We start from the raw sequence: 22,600 nt of genomic DNA on the forward strand, positions 1-22,600 counted from the left end.
TGGTTGAGGTTTTTTTCTGATGTTTTTCCTCAATCAATTGAAGCCGAATTGCTGGGTAGCTTTCGACTTTGGACTCGCAGATCATTACCATACTCTGAGTTAAGTTCACAGTGCAGCCTTTGTATTCATACAAGAGCACGGCGTTCAGAACAGGAGTGGTAAGCACAATAGGCTGAGATGCAAGCCTTCAAGCCCCTCCTTTATAAAAGAAAAAAAATTGTCTCAAGCTGCACCTTGTAGTTTAACTGTGTGGTGATATTCGTACCTGTCGTCTTGCTTCATTTACCTTTCTTCCCACCATAATCTGAACGCACGCTGTCGCCATGAAACGATACTAACAATCCCATCCCATCGCATCTCCTCATACTCATCCTCTTTCACAATAGCCCTGCCAAGACTCTGGAATTCGCTACCTGCTAGCATCAGGGACTGTCGAAATAAAATTGAATTCAAACGCAAACTTACTAGGCACTTGGTCAGTAATTGAGACTCGTTCAGACATGGCTTCTTGTAAATAGTTCTCTTAATCTACCAATATATGGTAATTTCATCACTATAGAATTTTGTTATTCTAGGTTTAATTTGTAATTCAGTAAATAAAAAATATTCTTTGTTCTTAACTTCTATGATAAATTGTCTAGCTTTCTTTAGTCAGGTAATCTTGTTGTACTTTAATTTTTATTGTAATTGTAAATTTAATATTAATTGTAATGTTATTCTTCATATTATAGTTGTAATCCCCTGGTAGAGGGGCAGAGAAGGCCTGACAGCCTTATCTCTACCAGGTTAAATAAATAAATACTACTACTAATATTGTAGAAACAAAGTAATTTATAATAGAAATATTCAACTGATTTCACAGTTTCTACACAATGAGTGGCTATCTTACCCAAGTTACTCCAATAAGACTGAAACTGTTACTGCTATCATAGGATGCCTGTTAAATCTGACTGTCCAGCTGGAATCTGAAGTCTTTGGTTCAGTTAACATTACCAGCTTACAGTATCACATTGTTCTTGTTTTCAGTTCTAGGCATTCCATATGATTTTGGCATCGACATGTGGTCAGCTGGCTGCACAATTTACGAACTTTATACTGGAAAAATAATGTTTTCTGGGAAGACCAACAATCAGGCAAGTCACTGTTCATAATCTCGTCTCTTTTTAGTGTAAGTAACCAAATTAATCATAAATGATGGCAGGCAATGTATTATTTTTCTATGCACTTCAATATGGCAGAGCTAACATATTTATTGTGTACTTTCAGATGTTGAAATTTTTTATGGACTTGAAAGGGAAGATGCCAAACAAAATCATAAGGAAAGGATCTTTCAAAGAACAGCATTTTGATAGCAATTGCAATTTCTTGTACCATGAGGTTGACAAAGTCACCGAGAGGGTAAGTAAAGCGGTACTTCATCTTGTGATCATGCTTTTGTGGTTCTCTTTGTTGAAGCTCCCATATTTCCCAGGTTTTCCTTTTTGTACATACATTTTGTTCAGTTTTCCAGTTCACGTACTTAAGAATATTTCTTTCGTATTTATTAAATTGTAAAATGTTTATTTCTTGTGTTCTTTTCCGTTAAAATTTACATGTCTCCCGAGGCCTCTGATTCATTCACGTTCAATATTTCTGATTTATTATTTTCACACTATGTTAGTAAGCTTTTGTGAATGAAGTTTTGTCATTGAAAATAAATTTCCGCAGCCACACTGCTCTTGACTTGATGTGTGTCGTAAGGATTACATGTGCAGTGTTCGTTTATTACATTCAGTATTATTTATACTGCCGTGGGTAACAAAAGTGACAAGAATTCCGGAATCCTATGCCCTCATTGAGAGAGTGTTCTCACATGAACGGATGTAAGAAACAGAAGTTCTGCTGAATTGCAGAGTATTACAGATTTCAATCTTTCTTGTCCAGATTTCTTTGTATATGTGAAGAATGGTGTTGAATTGCTGAATGAACGCAAGTCGTATTGTAAGTAGACAGTACATAATGCTTGTAGTACCACTCTAAATACCTTTGATTGCAATTATATGTAGATGTCTTTAAACATAAAATTTCCCTTATAAATGTTGTTGTTGTTGTTTTCTAATGCCAGGCGTTTGACAGTAAAGTCATTTGACCTCTTGCACTCCAATATTTTTCAAAGATATTATCATGACCAGCCACTGAAGCACAGATTTTGAGGTATTCCGAATCCATTTCTTGGTTTGAGTTGCACAATGGGCAGTTAGGGGACTGATATATTCCAATTCTATACAGGTGTTTGGCCAAACAATCACGGCCTGTTGCCAATCTAAATGCAGCTACAGACGATTTTCGTGGTAAATCGGGAATTAACTGTGGATTATGATGCAGAGAGTTCCATTTTTTCCCTTGAGATTGTGTTATAAAATTTTGTTTGTTGAAGTCTAAGTATGTAGATTTAATAAATCTTTTCAAAGAGTAATACGTAGATTTAGTAACAGGTCTGTAAGTAGCAGTGCTGCCCTTCTTTGCTAAAGCATCCGCATTCTCGTTTCCCAGGATTCCACAATGGGATGGTATCCATTGGAATACAATTCTTTTATTGAGTGATATTAATTGAGAGAGCATTTTAGTTATTTCTGCTGTTTGAGATGAAGGTGTGTGTTTAGAGACTATTGATAGAATAGCTGCTTTGGAGTCTGACAGTATAACTGCATTCCTAAATTTATTGATGTGGCATAGAAGATTCCTGAGACTTTCACTTATTGCAACGATTTCTCCATCAAAACTTGTTCCATATCCAAGAGATCTATAAAGTGAGAAGAGACAAGACCTAACACCTGCACCGGCACCTTGTTCTCTGGAGATCAAGGATCCATCGGTGTATAAATGAAGCCAGTTTTGTGGAGGGTATCTAATATTAATTGTCTCTAAAGACAATTGTTTCAGCATTTCAGTGTTTACTTCTGATTTCAGTATTTCTTCTGTTAAATTTAGATTATATTCTATATTTAATAGAGTTAAAGGGTTTGGTTTAATTTGTAAGTTTTCTTTTAAATTCAGGATATTGATTTTCTGTTTTAATTCTTGAACTTAGAATTGAAAAATTAAATACACACAAAGAGAAACAACATACTAAAAATAATATTTTGAAGAATCAGTTTTGTGAAGAACTTTCAAATGACTTTTTCTCAGAAGTAATATTTTTTACTTAATGTTTGCTTGTAACAGCTGGCAATCTCTTCCAATTGTCAAGTGTCCTTAAGTGACTTTTTATGTTAATACGGAGGTAGTTGAACTTGTTTTCTTGTTTCACAATTTTTCCACAAATAATATTTTCTCCAAGCTTACATTATGTTCGTGATGCACGTCTGCAAGTGACCACAACTTGGAAACGGTGTGATGTTGCAGGAGAAAGTGGTTGTGATGTCGACGCTGAATCCGTCCAGAGACCTGCTCTCTGAGCTGATAGGCAACCAGAACCTGCCAGAGGATCAAGCGAGGAAAGTGAACCAGCTGAAGGATCTGCTGGAAAGGATCTTGATGCTGGACTCGTCGAAGCGCATTGCCATCAACCAGGCCCTCACGCATCCCTTCATCCAGGAGAAGATTTGAGATAAGAGATCAAGGGGTTGAAAAGTTCGAGAGAGGTAACTAACCGTCTCGGGAGTGCCTCCAGCAAAGAAGTGTTACTAAGCTAGTTGATAAGTCTTTGATACTCGCTAGAGAAGAATGGGGGCCACGTCTTTATATTTTATTCAAAGTTACTTTCCTGTAAAACTTTGAAGTATTTATTCCAGTAATATAACAGCGAAATATGGGACTTTCTTTTATACCGCTGCAGAATTTGTGAAAGATTCGTGTTTTGCATTTAAAGATAATGGAAACTTGAGGTACACTCCATACGTAATGTATCTTTTAGTGAGTAGAAGCGGGACTATATTGTTTCATGTTATTTTTACTATATGATTTCTGGTCTTCTTTGTTTGAGACGAGAAATAGATTCAGTAAGTTAACTTGCACATGAGTGTGAAAAGTCCATAATATTTGTTTTATTTAAGACTAGAAAATGATAGTAAATTGTCCTTTTGGATGCAAAGGCTATAGTGAAATTACATGATTGTTTAGCTATTAATTTGTTAAGTGTCGAATCTTTTAAAAGAATAAATAGTAATACGAACAGCTTGATCTCTTGAATACCTGCTGCACACCACCATGCTGTGTCTATTTCAGAGGAGTATGACATAGGCTGCCCAGCTGTGCAATGCAAATTGTTACAATTCCTTATAACTGTCTTAAACATATTTTAGGAATAGTTTTAAAAATCTCCTCAGCATCCTTACAAACCATCCCTTTTCTTCCACTCATCGAAACTTGCTCTTTCTGAAGAGGAGGGATACCTTACCTTTCAGAATATGTTTCCTCTTAAAATATTTTTCTGGTGTTTTCTTATATGAATAAAGCATGATTACGAATGCCATGGTTTTGAATTGTGTTTGTACAAAGAGTGAACCTCACCCATGCTGTGAATTTTGACAAAGTTTCTAATCATTTAATTTTGAGTCCTTCAGTGTATTTAAATATGTAATATTTATTTTCAGAAGAACATGCCACTTTTGCTTTGCATATATTTTACTTTATAAAAGTAAAAGATGTACAAGTTCACGTATGCGTGTTTTCTTGCAATAACAGTGTATGAAAGAGTAATATGCTCAAACGTCCACATATGAAAGCATAAGTGGTATGCTAAATAAAAATTAGGAACATTGTTGGGGATGAAAGATAACTGGAGGTTAATTTGCGATAAATTGTATCGAATTACATCCGTTTTCAGTTACATTTGCTTTTGCTTAGTAAGTGTAATTGAACTAAGGGTTTTTCCACAATTTTCTACTTACATGTACTCTTTAAATATGATACAGCTATGCCAGAATTTATATATTGGGTTGTGTAAGTTAACCTTCATGATCTTTCTGTAGTGATTTATCAGATGTTTAAATAGAGATGAGATTGTCAGAACTTCAGCATAGCAAAGGTTCACAACGAGAAATGATTTTAATCTTTATGTTTAGTAATATATTTATACCTGAAATGAGGTTCTGCATAAATCAGTATGAGAAGTCAGTAGTTGCTGTCAAGCAATGCAGAAAGATGGCTTGGGTCAGTTTAGAACTGTTTAGCTCAGGAAGGTGTTGAAGATGGGCTAGATTTTGCTGGAGTGACGATGCTGGTACCAGTGAGCTCTTCTTACAGTTGTGAACCATGGACTGCTTCTATAGTTAGGCCCATGCATCCTATCAAATCGAGTGTATAGCCATTTGTTTTATGTTTGATCCAAATTCAAACAAGACAAGTGATGAGTAAATTTTACTGCCACCTTTCTTGTATCCTCCCTGTCCATTTTCTCTTCTTTTCTTTTCAATCCAGTCTTGTTCTTTCGCTATTCTTCCTTTGTTATCCCTTTCCCTGGGTTTTTCCTTTTTTTCTCTTCCCTTTTCGAAATGCTGACCCATATGATACAGATCATGGTACATTGAACAAAGATTAAGATTTGAGTTGGTTGTACGTTATACACGTGGTGAAATGGACTGCGCAGTAATCATGATTGTGCTCGTGGAAGCAGTCCTTAGTCCAATTTTAAGAATGTCTGCCGTGGCACCTGAGTTACCTTAGTGTTCAGACTGGGATCAAGGTGGTGGGTTTTTGAGAACAATAAAAATTTCTAGCATAAAAAAACAACTGTAGGCCTGTATCATCGATTTTTACAATATAAATGCTTGAGCAAATTCCACTGGTCATTTCTCGACCGTGTCCAAATTGTTTTCTGTGAATCTTCATTGCCTTGTCATTCTATTTTCAGGGGTAATAAATTTATCACTTGGAACAAGCATCAAAACTTACTTAGTTATTGCGTAAACTATTTATCTGCTGCATACTTTCCTAATTAAGAATAGTGATGAGGTATAAATGCAAGGAGTTTCGTTAAGTAATGCATTCAAAATTGGTCATTTGAGGAATTTGGAAGCGGTGAACGTGTAACTCAGGCGTCACTGTATTGGACACACAGTGACCAGCTTGTCGTATTGTCCGTTGTTAATACTGGGGAGATGCACCAAACTGTTACTGTGGCAATTCTTGTTCCAGAATACAGGCGGAGCAGCATCCATGTCTCCTCACAGCTGAGACTGCTGTCACTTCAACCCAGACGTTGAATTGCCGTTTAAAGGTATTGCTGATACGAAATGGAAGGGTACCACTATTGGTTTTGTATCTGTCCCTTAGTTTAGTAATTGAATTGTAATACAGCAGTGCTTCATTATGTTTTTATTTTCGACTTAACTGAAGATTTGTATTTGCAGGCTGTGCAAGTCATCTGTCGACTGAGTGTAACGTGAGATAGCCAGTTATATCAATGGTGCCATAGAGGGCGAATACAAGGAGAAATGTGAGTGGTTCCGTAACAAGACCTGTTGCTGAAGTGAGACATATAGTGTATGTAAAGCTACGTAAGAGAATGCGGTATGATAGTGTGAAGTATAGTATATATCCTCATTCTGACAGAAAAGAAATCATATCCTTGGTTCAAACCAAGATCTTGACCATGAGATTTGTTTAGCATGCCATGTGTGTGTACCAGGTTTGCAGCTGTTAATGGTAAGATTTCTCCTAAAATATTGGATGGATATTGTTCATATTCATTACCTATGTATGGTACGAATAATGTACATAATGTCCACAAATTATCTTTACAACTTCAATTCTTTCTTACTTACTTACTGGCTTTTAAGGAACCCAGAGGTTCATTGCCGCCCTCACATAAGCCCGCCATTGGTCCCTATCCTGTGCAAGATTAATCCAGTCTCTGTCATCATATCCCACCTCCCTCAAATACATTTTAATATTATCTTCCCATCTACGTCTCGGCCTTCCTAAAGGTCTTTTTCCCTCCAGCCTCCCTACTAAAACACTATATGCATTTCTGGATTCGCCCATACGTGCTACATGCCCTGCCCATCTCAAACGTCTGGATTTAATGTTCCTAATTATGTCAGGTGAAGAATACAATGCGTGCAGTTCTGTGTTGTGTAACTTTCTCCATTCTCCTGTAACTTCATCCCTCTTAGCACCAAATATTTTCCTAAGCACCTTATTCTCAAACACCCTTAACCTATGTTCCTCTCTCAAAGTGAGAGTCCAAGTTTCACAACCATACAGAACAACCGGTAATATAACTGTTTTATAAATTCTAACTTTAAGATTTTTCGACAGCAGACTGGATGATAAAAGTTTCTCAACTGAATAATAACAGGCATTTCCCATATTTATTCTGCATTTAATTTCCTCCCGAGTATCATTTATATTTGTTACTGTTGCTCCCAGATATTCGAACTTCTCCACCTCTTCAAAGGATAAATTTCCAATTTTTATATTTCCATTTCGTACAATATTCTCGTCATGAAACATAATCATATACTTTGTCTTTTCGAGATTTACTTCCAAACCTATCTCTTTACTTGCTTCCAGTAAACAACTTCAATTCTACATAACAAAATAACGGAGCAAGGTATCACAGTTGTTCCCCCACCTCTCCCCACTCTCAAAGTTTTGTTTACCATCTCAGTGCAACTCTGTGTATGCCCCCATAGGATATCAAGACGAAAATCGACTTCCTGCAATGTCCACTCCAGTAACTGTTGTGATGGCTGCAGTAACACTTCAGTTCGGTGTACATAATGCCATAAAAAGAGATCCAGGTGTTATGTTGGGTGATCTTGATGTTCAGTGGCTGCACTTTGTAAACCTGTAGTCGTAAATGCTTGCACAGCACTTTGTGTGTGATTGAACGTGGAATATTCAACTGCCTGTGTTACGAACAGATTTTATATGGCTACGAATAAAAGCTTCATGAACACATGCCAGTCTCCATAAACTTCCTGTGGCATTCACGGATTGTTGATTCCTTCCCATAAATTGCGTTGTCCCTCTGTATGGAAGAACCATTAAACACACTGTGGGGCAGTCATTTCGTGGGAATGTGACCTCACGTCTTCACCATTATTCAGAACACCTGAAAATCTACTAAATAAAACTTTGAGAGATTCTCTTTTAAATTAAACAATTGTGATACCTTGCTCCATTACTTTGTTTTTAGACTTGATGTGAAGATAATTTGTGGACACCATGTATACAAACTTCAGTAACAAAATTACGTCTTCAAAATTAGAAGCACAAAATGGGAATGAATCCAAAATTGGCCTAAACGATTTTTTTTTATTTTGTTTCTTGTGTAAGGTGGAGAAATAAATGAAAAATAGCAGGCAGCCAAGTATTTTCCAGACCCTCATGTTTTGGAGATATAATTTTTTTATGTGCAGAATTATTTATGCTTTTAGTTGGGAATATTCTAAGTCCAAATAGCTACTATGCTCAGCCAGGTATATCATTGCCCTTGAGTTAATGTCCTTTGTAATAAATAGACTTCAGAATTTTAGACTTTAAAAATTAGATTTTAGGTGCCTAAAATATAGGATATATTAAAATGGAAAGGAGCTACCCAGTGAAATTCTAAGGTTTAAACAGATAAGCTAATTTTTCACATATGTTTATACCTAAAATAGCTACATGTATGCTGTATTCAGTTCCAGTATTTTCCCATTTACACCCATCCAAGAGCAGTAGATTTCAGTTGCATGACTTCGAAGAGAAAGGAAGACAAGAGCATTCTGTGCTTCACATAGAATTCTATTGTACATGCTAAAATTGTCAGAAGTCATCCTCTTCTCATTTTATAAATGAAGGGTATTGAATTCTCCCTTACAGCTGCAGAAATGAAGTTTTTCGTACCTTGTCTAGAAAGGACACCGACCTGACGACAGCTGTCATGTTTCTGAACCATTAGCTCAACTATACTGCAACATTTATCTTGTTATTTGTATGGCCGTTTTTCGTTGGAAATTAACTTGCATGTTGCTAGAACTTAGTTCTGAAAATTACATTCCTGTATTCCTCTATGAAACCATTGATATACAAGTGAAATTATATGTTTTTTTTTTTTTTTAATACAAAGTAGCAAAGTAATATATACTTAAATGCAGACGCTTTGCATTCTGTTTTGCCGTATGTTATTACTTGCAATGGTCAGCTGGAGAGAGTAAGAATTGTTCATTTTAAGTAGTGCATTTCCCACCAGGAGACTGTCTAATTTGCACTTTCTTTTCTAGCATTACGGCCCCTTCCTTACGGATGTGCTTTGCAAATCAGTTTGGCATCTTTGACAACACTGGAGTAACATTTTCAAGGTATACCTCTAGTTGTTTATTGAGTTTTAAATGAACGAGGTAAGTCCGAGGGACGCAGGTAAGGTAGATGACTGTACTACCATGAGGTTGCAAATTGCTGTTTGTCTTGAATTGTGGTGGGCACACACTGCGCTGCGTAATCCTATGAAAGTAGCTGTACTTACATGCATGGCGCCCGTATACCGTAGAATTCCTTCCTGTGAGTGTGATGTACGTATCTTAAGTTAATCCAGGACATACATGGAGAGTCTGAGAGTTCATGGCTGTCTCGAAACCAATTGTATACGCCAGGTGCAACAGAAATAGGTTGAAGAATGCCTTTAATTGAAAGTAGAGGAAAAAAATTATTACGTAGTTATTTCTAGAATATAATTTTATGTAGGTACGCTACACCAGCTTTAAGGTAAATGTTGGCATGTAGCTCACTTTCTGCAGCATGAATGCTAGCGTATGGTCAGTTTGCTCTTATACATTTTACGCGTTTTACAAGTATTCAGTTCGTTTATCAGTGTGAATGATGTTACTTTTTTAGTTTTATTTTCTTGAACTGTTACTCAAAAGACAGACATAAAGTAATCATGCAATATGGACACAAACTGTAAACAGCAACATTCACAGCATGGTAAAGGAACTGAATTGTTGCAGTGTGCATATCATACTTATTGCAAAGCAAGCCTGGATAAATTGGTGGCGCTGTGTAAGGGCTGAGGAAATACTTCAAAAACTTGGTACAGTCAAACTTTAAACAAAATGCGAAAAATGAACTTGCACAAATACTGTTGTTGTTTTCTAATGCCAGGCATTTGACCAGTAAAGTCATTTGACCTCTTGCACTCCAATATTTTTCAAAGATATTATCATGGCCAGCCAATGAAGCACAGATTTTGAGGTGTGTAGAAAATTATACACAGTTTAAAATTGAATATAACACCATACTAATTAGACACAGAAGGCCTATTAAATGTTAAAAAAAAAAAAAAAGAAAGAATAAGCCATATTTTCGTCTGTATCGCATCCTGTCTTGCTCCCCTCTTCATGACAGTCCAAGTCGAAGTCTGATGCGTACCCTACGTATGTCAGTACTCCGACTCATAGTTCCCCCCCGTTCACAAATGAGTCTTCAAACATGCGCACTTAAGTGTTACTCATGTTCATTTCCGTCCAGACTAATTGTTCTTCAACAAAATAATAATGACTTCGCTCATGAAGAATGAAATTGGAGAGTCGCATAATATTGGGTCATAAAACAAATGCGTCCTTGCGAAAGGAGTTTGAGGCTGAGTAAAATTTTTATAGATAGATAGATAGCTACTTTATTGCTTGGACATAAGTACCTTATGCCTAGCAGTGTCAATATAAATAAAATCATACAAAATTATTTGCCAAGTTAAAATATTCGTTAATGCTATACAAACTGTGTTCATACAATTTTCTTTTAATTAACGATTTGAATGAATCATAATTTAAATTTTTAGTTGAATTTGGTGAGCTATTATAAAACTTCAGAGACATATAATAAAAACTGTTTTGTGTAGTCTTGTATCTACAAAAATCAAGTCTGATATCGTTAGAACTTCTCTATGGTGTTCGTGAAAATGCAAGTTCAAAGGGAAATTATCAATATTCACTTTGGTATATAACAAACACTGCAATACATATAGCGATGGAAGAGTGAGAATTTTACAGGATTGAAATAAAGGTTTACAATGTTCTTTTGGTCCAACACCACAAATAATTCTCACTGCTTTCTTTTGTCATATAAAAATATTGAAAGATGAATTATGATGCCCCCATAATAAAACACCATATTGAAGATGGCTATGAATATATGAAAAATATACTGTTAATAGCACTTTTGTGTCCACAGTTTTGGACAAATATCTTAACTTAAATATTCCTTTAGATATCTTACTCGAAATCATATTGATATGGCTATCCCAGCCCAAACCGCCTTCAATATAAATACCCAAAAATTTGATGTTATTATGGAAAGCATCACTTTTTCTATCTAAGCTAAATTTAAGATCTGTCACTTTACTTTCATTAATACATAAATAATTAGAACACCATGACTTAATTAAGATATCATTCTCATCTAACAAATCTTGAGAGTCAGAATAACAATCAGCAGCTAGCTGAATAGCCACATCGTCAGCAAATAGATAAGGGTTTACAAAGTTACTATTAACAACACTAGGTAAATCATTAATATAAATAATAATATAGGACCTAAAAAACAGATCCCTGAGGTACACCATATACTAAAGACTTGGTGTGATAGTGAACCATTATAAGCTACACGCTGTAATCTATTATTTAAGTAAGAATTTATAAGATTCTTTGCCTCTAAACTAAAACCATAAAACATTAATTTGTCCGCTAATATATCATGGGATATTGTGTCAAAAGCTCTTGTCATATCATAAAATTTACATAAAACAGATTTTTTCTTTTCAAGACCTTTCAAACATTCACCTACTAGTGAAAGAACAACATCACAAGTATTACGATTTTTACGGAAACCAAATTGGGAAGTAGAAAATAAATTATTGGATACAAAATAATTAATTATCTGATCATTAATAAGAGATTCAAATACCTTGGCCACTATAGGTACAATAGTCACTGGCCTATAATTTTCCATATCTGATTTGACACCTTTTTTAAAAATCAACTGAATATGTGAGGTTCATGCCTGTTGGCCACTTGTCTCACTCCGGGTTAAGTTACGCTTCTCCACTGAAGGAGCTCTAGAAAATTTTGAAGGGAAAAAGCCGAAATTGGACGTAACCTCTTAGACACTATGTATGGGGGAGGGGGTGCGCTGGAAAGCTGACTGCAGGATGGAGAAAGGTGTAAGTCTGCACATTGAAAGTCACTCAGTCCTTTTGCAGTGCAAGTGGAGCCGGGAAAACTCGCTTGTGTAACAGGTGTGATGTTCGATGGCTGAGCCAAGGCCATCGGAAGAAATGCTGGGAGTTCTAAGTCTGCAAATTGAAAGATTCGCAATGCGAGTAGAGACAAGTAACCTCGCTCACGTAACTGAGAGCCAGAGCATCTATTTCGCAAAATTTCGGGAACTTTATAGGGAAGGGCATGTAGGTCCCTGGCCCATTTCTTTTAGGGTTCATCCCGCCAACATTTGTCTAAGGACCTTAGGAAAACCACAGAAAAGCCTTAGGCAGAATAAGGTTTCTTATTTGTCTCATATATATTATGAGCTTTTCCACTAAAACTACAACTTCCAACAGAAAGATAGATCAACACATGTTCCGCACTGAGATATACTAGTAAACTGGAATACATTTCATGAAAGCGTTCTTCGGTTGCCATTATTCTTACAAACTGCAGCCGAAAAATTGTAAATCATTAGTCTTCAGAATTGTAACAGTTTGGCAGTGGCAGTGATGAGTAAGGAGTGGATTCCTATGCAATTAAATATTATTTTTGCGTGTGATAAAACACAATTAACAAAGTTAAAATTCCGAACATGAAGTTTCAAGTTTAAAACCCGAATTTTATTTCACATAAAAAGACATATTTTCACAAAAAAGTTATATAAATACATATTTTCAGGAAATCTATTACAAATACATAAATCTTTGAGTTTTTTTACTTAAATAATTTTTTAACGGCTGCAAAAGGGTATCTGTCAGATACAGGGGGGAGAGCCATTAATCCTTCCCATTGAAGGCTTTAAGGAACCAACCTGGACAAATACCCAATGTCCCATTCCTACCTTCCCGTGGTGCAGCTGTTAGTAAGCATAATTTTACGAGCTGAACTAAAGGGAGGGGCTACTCATCCATTAGCACTGGTCAGCTTGATGAGTTAATGACTGAATTTGGTATAATTTTCCTCTATCCAATACCTAATTCCCTCTTTACCCTTTCCTATCCAGTCCTCTGACTGAACTCTTACTTTCTTCGACCCCGACGGTATTAGAGCATTCGAGGCCTAGGGGTTCATTTCCCTTTCCTTCCTCCTCTTTCTACTTTCCTGTTCCTAGTGCTGACCTGCTATGGCACTAAAATCGTCCTCCAGTGGCTTAAGTAGGGAAAGCTGGTGATCAACAAGATCTCTCAGCTAGGTCCAATGGACCCATCGACCAACAGAACGTGTGGTCCTCCAGACATTCTGGGGGTTGTGTGTGAATGAAGTAGCCACCAAAACGTTAAAATATGGTGTTCACTTAAATTGGCTACAACTTGCCATTTATTTGATAATATCTTTGAAAAATATTGGAGTGCAAGAGGTCAAATGACTTTATTGTCAAACACCTGGCATTAGAAAACAACAACATAATTTTTTTACAAGAACTTTTAAATATTTTAAAACTAAATCAATTATGTCACTCAGAAGTACGTTATATTTTTAAGAATTCTTGGTTGCTTCGTGTTTCTAAGCGCTGTGTGGTGTATCCGTGATCCATTTTCGTAATAGTATCGCCTCAAGTTCTGAGAACTGCTAGGCAGCATATCAGTGTTATTATTAGAGAATAAATTAACATGGACAAGGAGGAGAGATCTTGCAACACATAATTAGGAATATTTATTGTTGCTGAAGATGATTTCATTCCGCGCTTTGTTTGTGAAACACAACGGATAAGAGCTCGGTACGAACATTATTTAATTTAAACAAATCTCTCTCCTCGCTCATGTCTATCAAGTAAGGCAATATATCTTGTTGTGATTCCCTGTTACCAGGCTTCGTCAATCGATATCCTTCAAGATATACTGAAAGATGGTTGTTTAAAAAACGATTTGGCTTTCCTATTAGCAAATCTAAGCTTTTTGTGAGACACCATAAAAAAACTCGAAACATCCAAAAACCTGTTGTCTGAAACAGGGAGGTGCGTGCCGTGAAAATTAAACTAGACTCGCTACCAGGTTCAGAATACAAGTACTAAGGGATAAATTCCAGAATGTGTTTGGGAAAAACAGTGGATACAAAATATGTGTAAAGTTGCTCAAGTATTGGAAGCTGTGCCTGTAGGTGAAATTGACGGTGTTTGTATTTGTGACATTCCTCTCTTTAAATATGCACGTCTGACGTCCTGTGATGTGGAAAGATCGTTTTCACAGTATAAGTCGTTGTTCAGAGATAATCGGCATGCATTTGTGATGGAGAATTTGGAGATGACCTTTGTTGTTCATTGCAATTCTCTGCCAACTACTAGCACTCAAGTGTGGTTGGTCAGTACCTAGTAACATTTTTTTTCCAAGCTAAGTAAGGTATTTTTGTCATATTTAAAAGAAATATTTTTTTTATTTTTAGCAAATATGTTCATACTTTTTAGCACATAAAAAATAAATATATTTAAATTTTTTAGCACATAAAAATCCGCTCCCTAGTGATGAGCACTGCTCTAGGAATCGGTCTGTTTGTGCAGGACAGCAGAACGGTCAATGAACTCTCAGAACTCTTACATGCAAAAACTGTTTTTATTTACTCATCAGTTCTCTTTTGTATCTCTACCCCCTTTCAAAATCAGTTAATATGCTCTTCAAATGATTCCTTTTGAAGTGAACTCTGTGAACATGTACATTCTGAATGTACACAGTATGCCCATTAAATAATGAGACCCCAGTCTGCTGATTGGTGAACAACAGGCAGATGCGCTCTTTGTGAAGTAAATGGTACGTGTCAGAGTTGTGACGTGGTCCAGGTAAGTGCACCAAAACGTGACAGACGGCTAGGACTTGGATTTTTATGTAATATCATGAAGAAGAAGTCCTCGAAATCTGGAAGTAATTACCCAGCATTGGTAATAAAACTTGAAAATGTCTGATGACAATTTGCTTTACAAAACTTAGACTGGATGATATATTATACTGAAGGAGAGATTCTAAATGTGGAAAAATTACGCAAAAAGAATCAGATGTTTTCGTTTTTCACAATGAGGTAATAAATTTTATTGATAATTTCTACATCTATATTTAATTGTGAATGGAAACTGAACTGAAATGAAAGTTTTAAATGTAATTGTTAGAATCAATTTAAATTTATTATTATTTACCAAGTTTTGCAATGTTAACGACCTCTTTCTGCACCCAATTAAATTTCTGTCGTTTTTCTCCACTGTTAAAAAGTCCACTTTATTTTATAGTGGAATTTTAAATAATCCTATCATAGGTAACAAAGACATTTTCTTTCCATTACTTCGTATTTTCATTTTCCTTCCATGTGCAGAAGAGTTTGGGATGCAGATATTAAAAGAAAAGAGATAAGTGTAGAATTTATGAAATCCTCTAACCTAACCTTAACTGAGTCGACACTGTCTTTGTCTCTACCTGCAGTTCAGCTGAAATGCCTCTTATTCAAGCTTTGGTCTCTCCAAACCCAATTACATTAAGCGACGTGAGATCTGTTTTTGCACCATGTCATAATAGTTATTTCAGAGCTACTATAGTTGTAGACAAGCCTTGACATCCTGTTTTTGAGGAAAGAACAAAATAGCAGTCTCGTTTTTACAGACAATAGAAGAGGAGCAACTAAACCCTCAGACCCTTGAATGGACATTAAAATGTAAAGACTAAGCTCTCATTAAGGACAAATTCGAATGTTGTCAGGTTTCTTAATTTCGGAAAATTGTCTCAGTATTGGTTTGTGCTACAGTTTGGATATGCAGCAAACTTTTGAAAGTACGTCTTTCCTATATTTGCAGTGTTAAGTGGTGAGGAAGTTTGCAAGCCAAGAGAAGAAGAAGATTCTGGTCCTTTGTTTTAAGGAGCTTCTCATAAACAAAAATGTTGCTACATACAGTGAAACCTCTCATTAACGGAATCGAAGGGACGTAACAATCTGTCCGCATCTGGGAGGTGTCCTTTATTGGGAGGGAGGCTCCCCAATCTAACAGTAAATTTATAATATGCATTATGTATCCCTTCACTCTTTAAATGAAATGTATTATTGTAGTTTAATTCTAAATACAGTCTACTGCACTACAGTAAATTCTTTGCAACTTTGAACTACAGTAGATAAGACCGAAAAAGGAAAATATAGTACTGTGCCATGCAATTTTATTCTAGGTCTACAGTTATGCAGTACTGAAATTTACAGTTTTCAACCTAACCTTCACGTTTTCGGATGCAATGTCTCTCGAAACAGAACAACTGATTGAAGTCAAGAGAATAATCCTACTAACCCTATCATGTGTTGAATACAATTTCACGATCGCGGAAACCTTGGACCCATCAGACAGGTTAAATTTTATGACTTTGTTTATCCACCCGCTTCCAGCTAACAAGGGGTAGCCACCTGGGCTAGTGGTAGCCTACGAGACCCTTATTGTCTTCTTTCATGATAAGGAATTTCTGTACAGTTCTCAAAACTAAATTTTCAATTTTTGTAACACATTAGGTCCTGAAATCCAAGTTCTGTCCGCAGTCAGGAGGTAAAGCAAGCTTTAGGACTATGAAACAGCTGTCCGTGTCCGTGTCTGAGAGTGTCCGTAAACGAGAGTTAAATTTATCATTATTTCTATATTATTTCAGTTGGGATACAAAAATCTGTCCGTATATGGGGAGTGTCCATATCTTGGGGGTGTCCGTAAGGAGAGGTTTCACTGTATTTGTTTTTAATTTTGTATACTTCCTCACTGTGGCTCTAGGTAACACGACTGATCAATTTGTTTATAATATATTTACGTATATTCAGAGTCGTATGTTTAGCAGATTTTAGGCTACTTTCGGACAAGAGATGTGACAAGGACACAAGTATGAGTAACAGCTCCATCATTCACCACTTGGTAAGGATAGGTTGTCTCTGGTGATGTAGAAGTTGCTAATTACATTGATCAGCAAGAAAGTGGATCACTGAACATTTTTTTTTATTAAGTACCGGTACCGTATTTTTTACCTTAAACTTTATTTTTTCTCAATTATTGAAACTTGTTATGAAACAAAGTTAACATTTGTCTTATGTATGTTTTTCTCGTTATCAGAGTGATCTTTCCTTGCAGTTTTCTTTTAAGTTATACAATTCTGTAATTTTTTTAAATGTCAAGGAATGTACTGTTATTGCAAGTTACCTTGAACTTCCAGAGCGGGGACAGAGGGGCAGAGGGAAGGAAGCGCGTAACGTGGGTGGAGCCAACTGAGTTGATTGCGCATGCTCCGCATCATAATCTCTTGTCAAGAAACATAGATCTATTTCCTTCACTGCGTACCAGTAGTGTTACCATGGAGCAGCAACCACAGGGTAGTAATTATGGTGAAATCACCATAATTATATATATATATATATATATATATATATATATATATATATATATATACAGGGTGTTTCAAAAATACGGGGCATAATTTCAGGTATATATTTCCCACATGTAGACAATCAAAATAGTTCATTATAACATGTGTCCGGAAATGCTTTATTTCCGAGTTATGGCCTTCACAACATTGAAATTCACCGGAACGTTTTTCTTTCCGCAGGTCGTTGCCGTCAAAGGAGACATTAAGAGGGCACTCTGACAGTTCATTCCGAGGCGAAGGTTACATTCAGTGTTGTGTAGGCATTAGACTGTGCGACATGTTTTCAAATGAAACAGACTTACGGAGTAGGAGTACACAAACTTCCTAGAAAACACCATACCTCATGTTTTAGAATACACTCCACTGATCAATCGTCAACACATTCACTTCTTGCATGATGGCACTCCTGCACACTTCAGTCATATGGCTCGCCGGTACTTGGATCGAAGGTTTCCTGATCGATGGATAGGTAGAGGTGGCCCAATTGCTTGGCCTCCACGCTCACCTGATCTGAACTCTCTCGATTTCTACTTGTGGGGCCATTTAAAATCATTGGTTTATTTGTCTCCGGTGCCTGATTTGGAATCCCTTCGGAATCGAATTGTGGCATGTTCTGAGGACATACGCAATACTCCTGGAGTTTGGGATCGTGTTCGCAGGTCAATGAGACATCGATGTGAGGTCTGTATTCAAGCAGGAGGTGGACATTTTGAACATCTTCTGTAATGACAACGGCCTGCGGAAAGAAAAACGTTCCGGTGAATTTCAATGTTGTGAAGGCCATAACTCGGAAATGAAGCATTTCCGGACACATGTTGTAATGAACTATTTTGATTGTCTACATGTGGGAAATACATACCTGAAATTATGCCCCGTATTTTTGAAACACCCTGTGTATATATATATATATATATAAATATAATTAAGTGTTGCGAGGAGGAAAAATTAAACAAATGTTTGCTGGAACCTCTTGATAAGAAATATGAGAGAGCGGCTAAATACTCTGGCAAAAGTATTAGTTCCGTTAAGAGAATTAAGAATAATATTGAATTACAACTGAATGAAGCTCACACTACTACGGGAAAGAATAGATATGTAATGTTTAGAAATGATTGCTTTAATTGTTATGTACAATAGTGTGTGTACTGTGAGCAACATAATGAATTACTGTTGTAAGTTATTTTGTTATAGTTCTGCAAAACATTTCATTCCAGAATTAGTGCTTGTGTAAAGTTGAAGTGGGTGACTTCGATCAACATGTCATTCGGGATACAATCGAAGAATTCTATCTTGTTCAGAAAGTAGTACCTACGATTGAGAAGATAATTCCGAATGGTTGATGCCACTGACAAAATATTAATTTTGGACGAAACGATGATGGCAGCAATGATAGCGATATGGATTGTGTATAATTGTAAATTAATGTAAATTCAAATAATAAGCCTGTAAAATATTGTTATAAGAATATGTACATGTCAGCTGCAGGTGTAAGTCATGTAGGCCTATATAATGTATAGAAATAGTTGTAGTAACTCCGCCATTGCCGGTCCCAGCCCGGATGAGAGAGGAGGAGTGCACACGATTATATTTAAATACTTACTCATTACAGGTTAATTAAAACCTGGTACAAAACCATGTTCTCCTCTCAAAACCAGAGTGTTGTGAGATGATGTCTGTATTGAACCAAGTTCTTTTACAGTAGAGAGCCGTGAAGTGAAAGAACCAACGTTTTTTGAAAAGAGTCACGTTACCCGTTACCGTGAGGAGCATCCTTGCCGTGCCTTTACGTTGATGAGTACATGCCGTACCAAGCAGTTCGAAAGACAGACTTAGGGGATGTAAGGTTCAAGATAACTTGCAATAACAGTATGGGTTTTAACACGTGATTACTAAGGAGCGGATTTCTATGTAATTAAATATTATTTTTGCGTGTGATAAAACACAATTAACAAAGTTAAAAATTCCGAACATCATGTTTCAAGTTTAAAACCCGAATTTTATTTCACATAAAAACACATATTTTCACAAAAAAATTATGTAAATACATATTTTCAGGAAATCTATTATAAACACATAAATCTTGAGTTTTTTTACTTAAATAATTTTTTACAAGAACTTTTAAACATTTTAAAACTAAATCAATTATATCACTCAGAAGTACGTTATCTTTTTAAGAATTCTTGGTTGCTTCGAGTTTCTAAGCGCTGTGTGGTGTATCCGTGATCCATTTTCGTAATAGTATCGCCTCAAGTTCTGAGAACTGCTAGGCAGCATATCAGTGTTATTATTAGAGAATAAATTAACATGGACAAGGAGGAGAGATCTTGCAACACATAATTAGGAATCTTTATTGTTGCTGAAGATGATTTCATTCCACGCTTTGTATGTGAAACACAACAGATAAGAGCTCGGGTATGAACATTATTTAATTTAAACAAATCTCTCTCCTCTCGCTCATGTCCATGAAGTAAGTAGACCTATGTCTTGTTGTGATTCCCTGTTATCGGGCTTGGTCAATCGATATCCTTCAAGATATACTGAAAGATGGTTATTTAAAAAACGATATGGCTTTCCTATTAGCAAATTTAAGCTTTTTGTGAGACACCATAAAAAAATTCGAAACATCCAAAAACCTGTTGTCTGAAACAGGGAAGTGAATGCCGTGGAAATTAAACTAGACTTGCTACCAGGTTCAGAAGCACAATTACTAAGGGACAAATTCCAGAATGTGTTTGGGAAAAACAGTGGATACAAAATATGTGTAAAGTTGCTCAAGTATTGGAGGGTGTGCCTGTAGGTGAAATTGACGGTGTTTGTGTTTGTGACATTCCTCTCTTTAAATATGCACGTCTGACGTCCTGTGATGCGGAAAGATCATTTTCACAATATAAGTCGTTGTTCAGAGATAATCGGCATGCATTTGTGATGGAGAATTTGGAGATGACCTTTGTTGTTCACTGCAATTCTCGGCCAACTACTAGCACTCAAGTGTGGTTGGTGAGTACCTAGTAACCTTTTTTTTTTTTCCAAGCTAAGTAAGGTATTTTTGTCATATTTAAAACAAATATTTTTTTTTGTTTTTAGCAAATATTTTCGTACTTTTTAGCACATTAAAAATAAATATATTTAAATTTTTTAGCACATGAAAATCCGCTCCCTAGTGATTACGTCACTGTGCACTACTAACGCTGGTGGTGACAACTGTCTCCATGTGACGTGACATCAGCATTTCATTCAGGGTAGCGAAGTTGGGACACTGCATCCACTGGGCTGCTTGCTGACCAATTCAGGGTTCATATGCTTGGCTTTGTGAAATGTTCCACTATGCATCCAAATGCAATCTGAGCAACCCATCTCTGTCTGAGCCTCGAAGCTGATGCCGCCCCACATGAACAATTGCAGATTAAGTTAAATTGGCTTGCTACAGACATTGCTCTCACTCACAGTGATATTTCTTACTGCCTTGAGATGATTTCTGGCCTAAACTGTCATAAAATCTAAAGGACCAGGAACCTTGTAAATTAAACCTCTGATGGCCTAAATTCAGTAGTTCATGGAATTGTTGTAGGCCTCATTGGACACTTACAAATGATGCACCAATGGCATTAGCAGTAACATAAATTCTCAAGCAAAGCAATAGGTCTTGCAGTTTTACGTTGTCACCATGATAGGGTGGCATTTTATGTTCTTTTAAACTTCATGTTAATCGAAGTTTAATACATATTTCTATACTCATAAATCGTCCACACCTGTGGAGGAACGGTCAGTGCGTCTGGCCGCGAAGCCAGGTGACCCGGGTTCGATTCCCTGTTGGGGCAAGTTACCTGGATGAGGTTTTTTCCAGGGTTTTCCCCCAACCCAATACGAGCAAATGCTGGGTAACTTTCGGTGCTGGACCCTGGACTCACTTCACCGGCATTATCACCATCTCATTCAGAAGCTAAATAACCAAAGATGTTGATAAAGCGTCATAAAATAACCTACTAAAAAAAAATATACTCACAAATCCACCAGTGGCGTAGCGTCAATTTAAGCTAAAAAGCTTAGCTTCCCCAGTTAATAATAATTTCATAATAAACCTGCACTTTATGGAGAAAATTATTTATTAATTTTAATAGAATTTATATTTACGCGTTAAATATTGTGATGCGGCAGCTCAGGATTATTTGTGATGCAGCATTAAACAAGAAGCCTGCACACACCAGCTTCCAAGCAGACCGGTTTCTTCTGTGTAATCCACCCCGCAGATTTTCCATCCCTTTTAAACTACCCTAGTCGCAAGGCTCGCAAGAAGCTAGCTTTAACATTTAAAATAAGTAGTTTCCGAGTTATCCCTTTTCGTCAGTTGTGTTCAGTTGAAGTGTTAGTGTGCATTTTGGCTGCTGTAATAAATAATGAGCGAAATAACAGTTCCTGACACTAATTTACTTGAATTTTTTAGGACAATTGTATTATCAAGACTGACTTACGAACAAAAGTGTGATTTAAAAAACAAATGACCGACTCCCTTGCTGTCAATGAAGGACACAACCAAAAGACAGACGCATACTTACGTAATGATACTAATATTGTGATTTCTCTAAGTATGACAGGGAGTGAGCTAATGTTATACGTATACATGTCTATTTGTTAGAGATATGTGTAAACCGTGAAATCATATTTTACTACATATCATTTGAGGCCATGCCTTATTGGTGTTACTTAGGATGTTCCAACTAATCTTCGACTGCTGAATTGACATTGACTACTATTTATTTTAAGACTGTATTTTTGTAATACGTTTTCTCATATTGCATGAAAGACAACTTGAGTTAGCTTCCCCTGCTCAAAATTTCATGCTACGCCACTGAAATCCACCCTGTTGTATCGTGCTGTCTTTATTGATGCTAGTTGATTCCAGTTTAATGTTTACAAAATGATCCTCTTTTTGTAATGGCCAGTGAACATAAAAATCTGGGTCTAGTAAATGAAGTCATAAAGAGGTCTTCTAATTCTTCGTTCATTTTCAAGATGAGGATGATCCTATTTCACTTTTTTCACTGTCCAATGAAAATGTGGACAGTTCTTGCACCA

General features: G+C 36.4%; 1 protein-coding gene and 1 long non-coding RNA gene across 6 annotated transcripts in view; one reads left to right on the forward strand and one right to left on the reverse strand.

Moving 5' to 3' along the window:
- Prp4k (Pre-mRNA processing factor 4 kinase) overlaps positions 1 to 10,263 on the forward strand; it is a 53,205-nt gene extending 42,942 nt beyond the window's left edge. For 2 of the 5 annotated variants that reach the window (XM_069832292.1, XM_069832293.1), the window contains 3 exons: positions 1,027 to 1,133; positions 1,267 to 1,398; positions 3,385 to 4,155. In XM_069832292.1, the coding sequence (XP_069688393.1) occupies positions 1,027 to 1,133; positions 1,267 to 1,398; positions 3,385 to 3,588 (443 nt within the window). In that variant the 3' untranslated portion in view covers positions 3,589 to 4,155. Of the gene's footprint in view, positions 1 to 1,026; positions 1,134 to 1,266; positions 1,399 to 3,384; positions 4,156 to 6,117 lie in introns of those variants that run through there. The other 3 variants (XR_011333344.1, XR_011333345.1, XM_069832291.1) reach the window with 3 other exon arrangements.
- LOC138704432 (uncharacterized) overlaps positions 1 to 22,600 on the reverse strand; it is a 534,140-nt gene that overhangs the window by 99,793 nt on the left and 411,747 nt on the right. The window lies entirely within an intron of this gene.

The sequence above is a fragment of the Periplaneta americana genome, chromosome 8 (genome assembly GCF_040183065.1).
Source record: "Periplaneta americana isolate PAMFEO1 chromosome 8, P.americana_PAMFEO1_priV1, whole genome shotgun sequence".
Lineage (NCBI taxonomy): Eukaryota > Metazoa > Arthropoda > Insecta > Blattodea > Blattidae > Periplaneta > Periplaneta americana.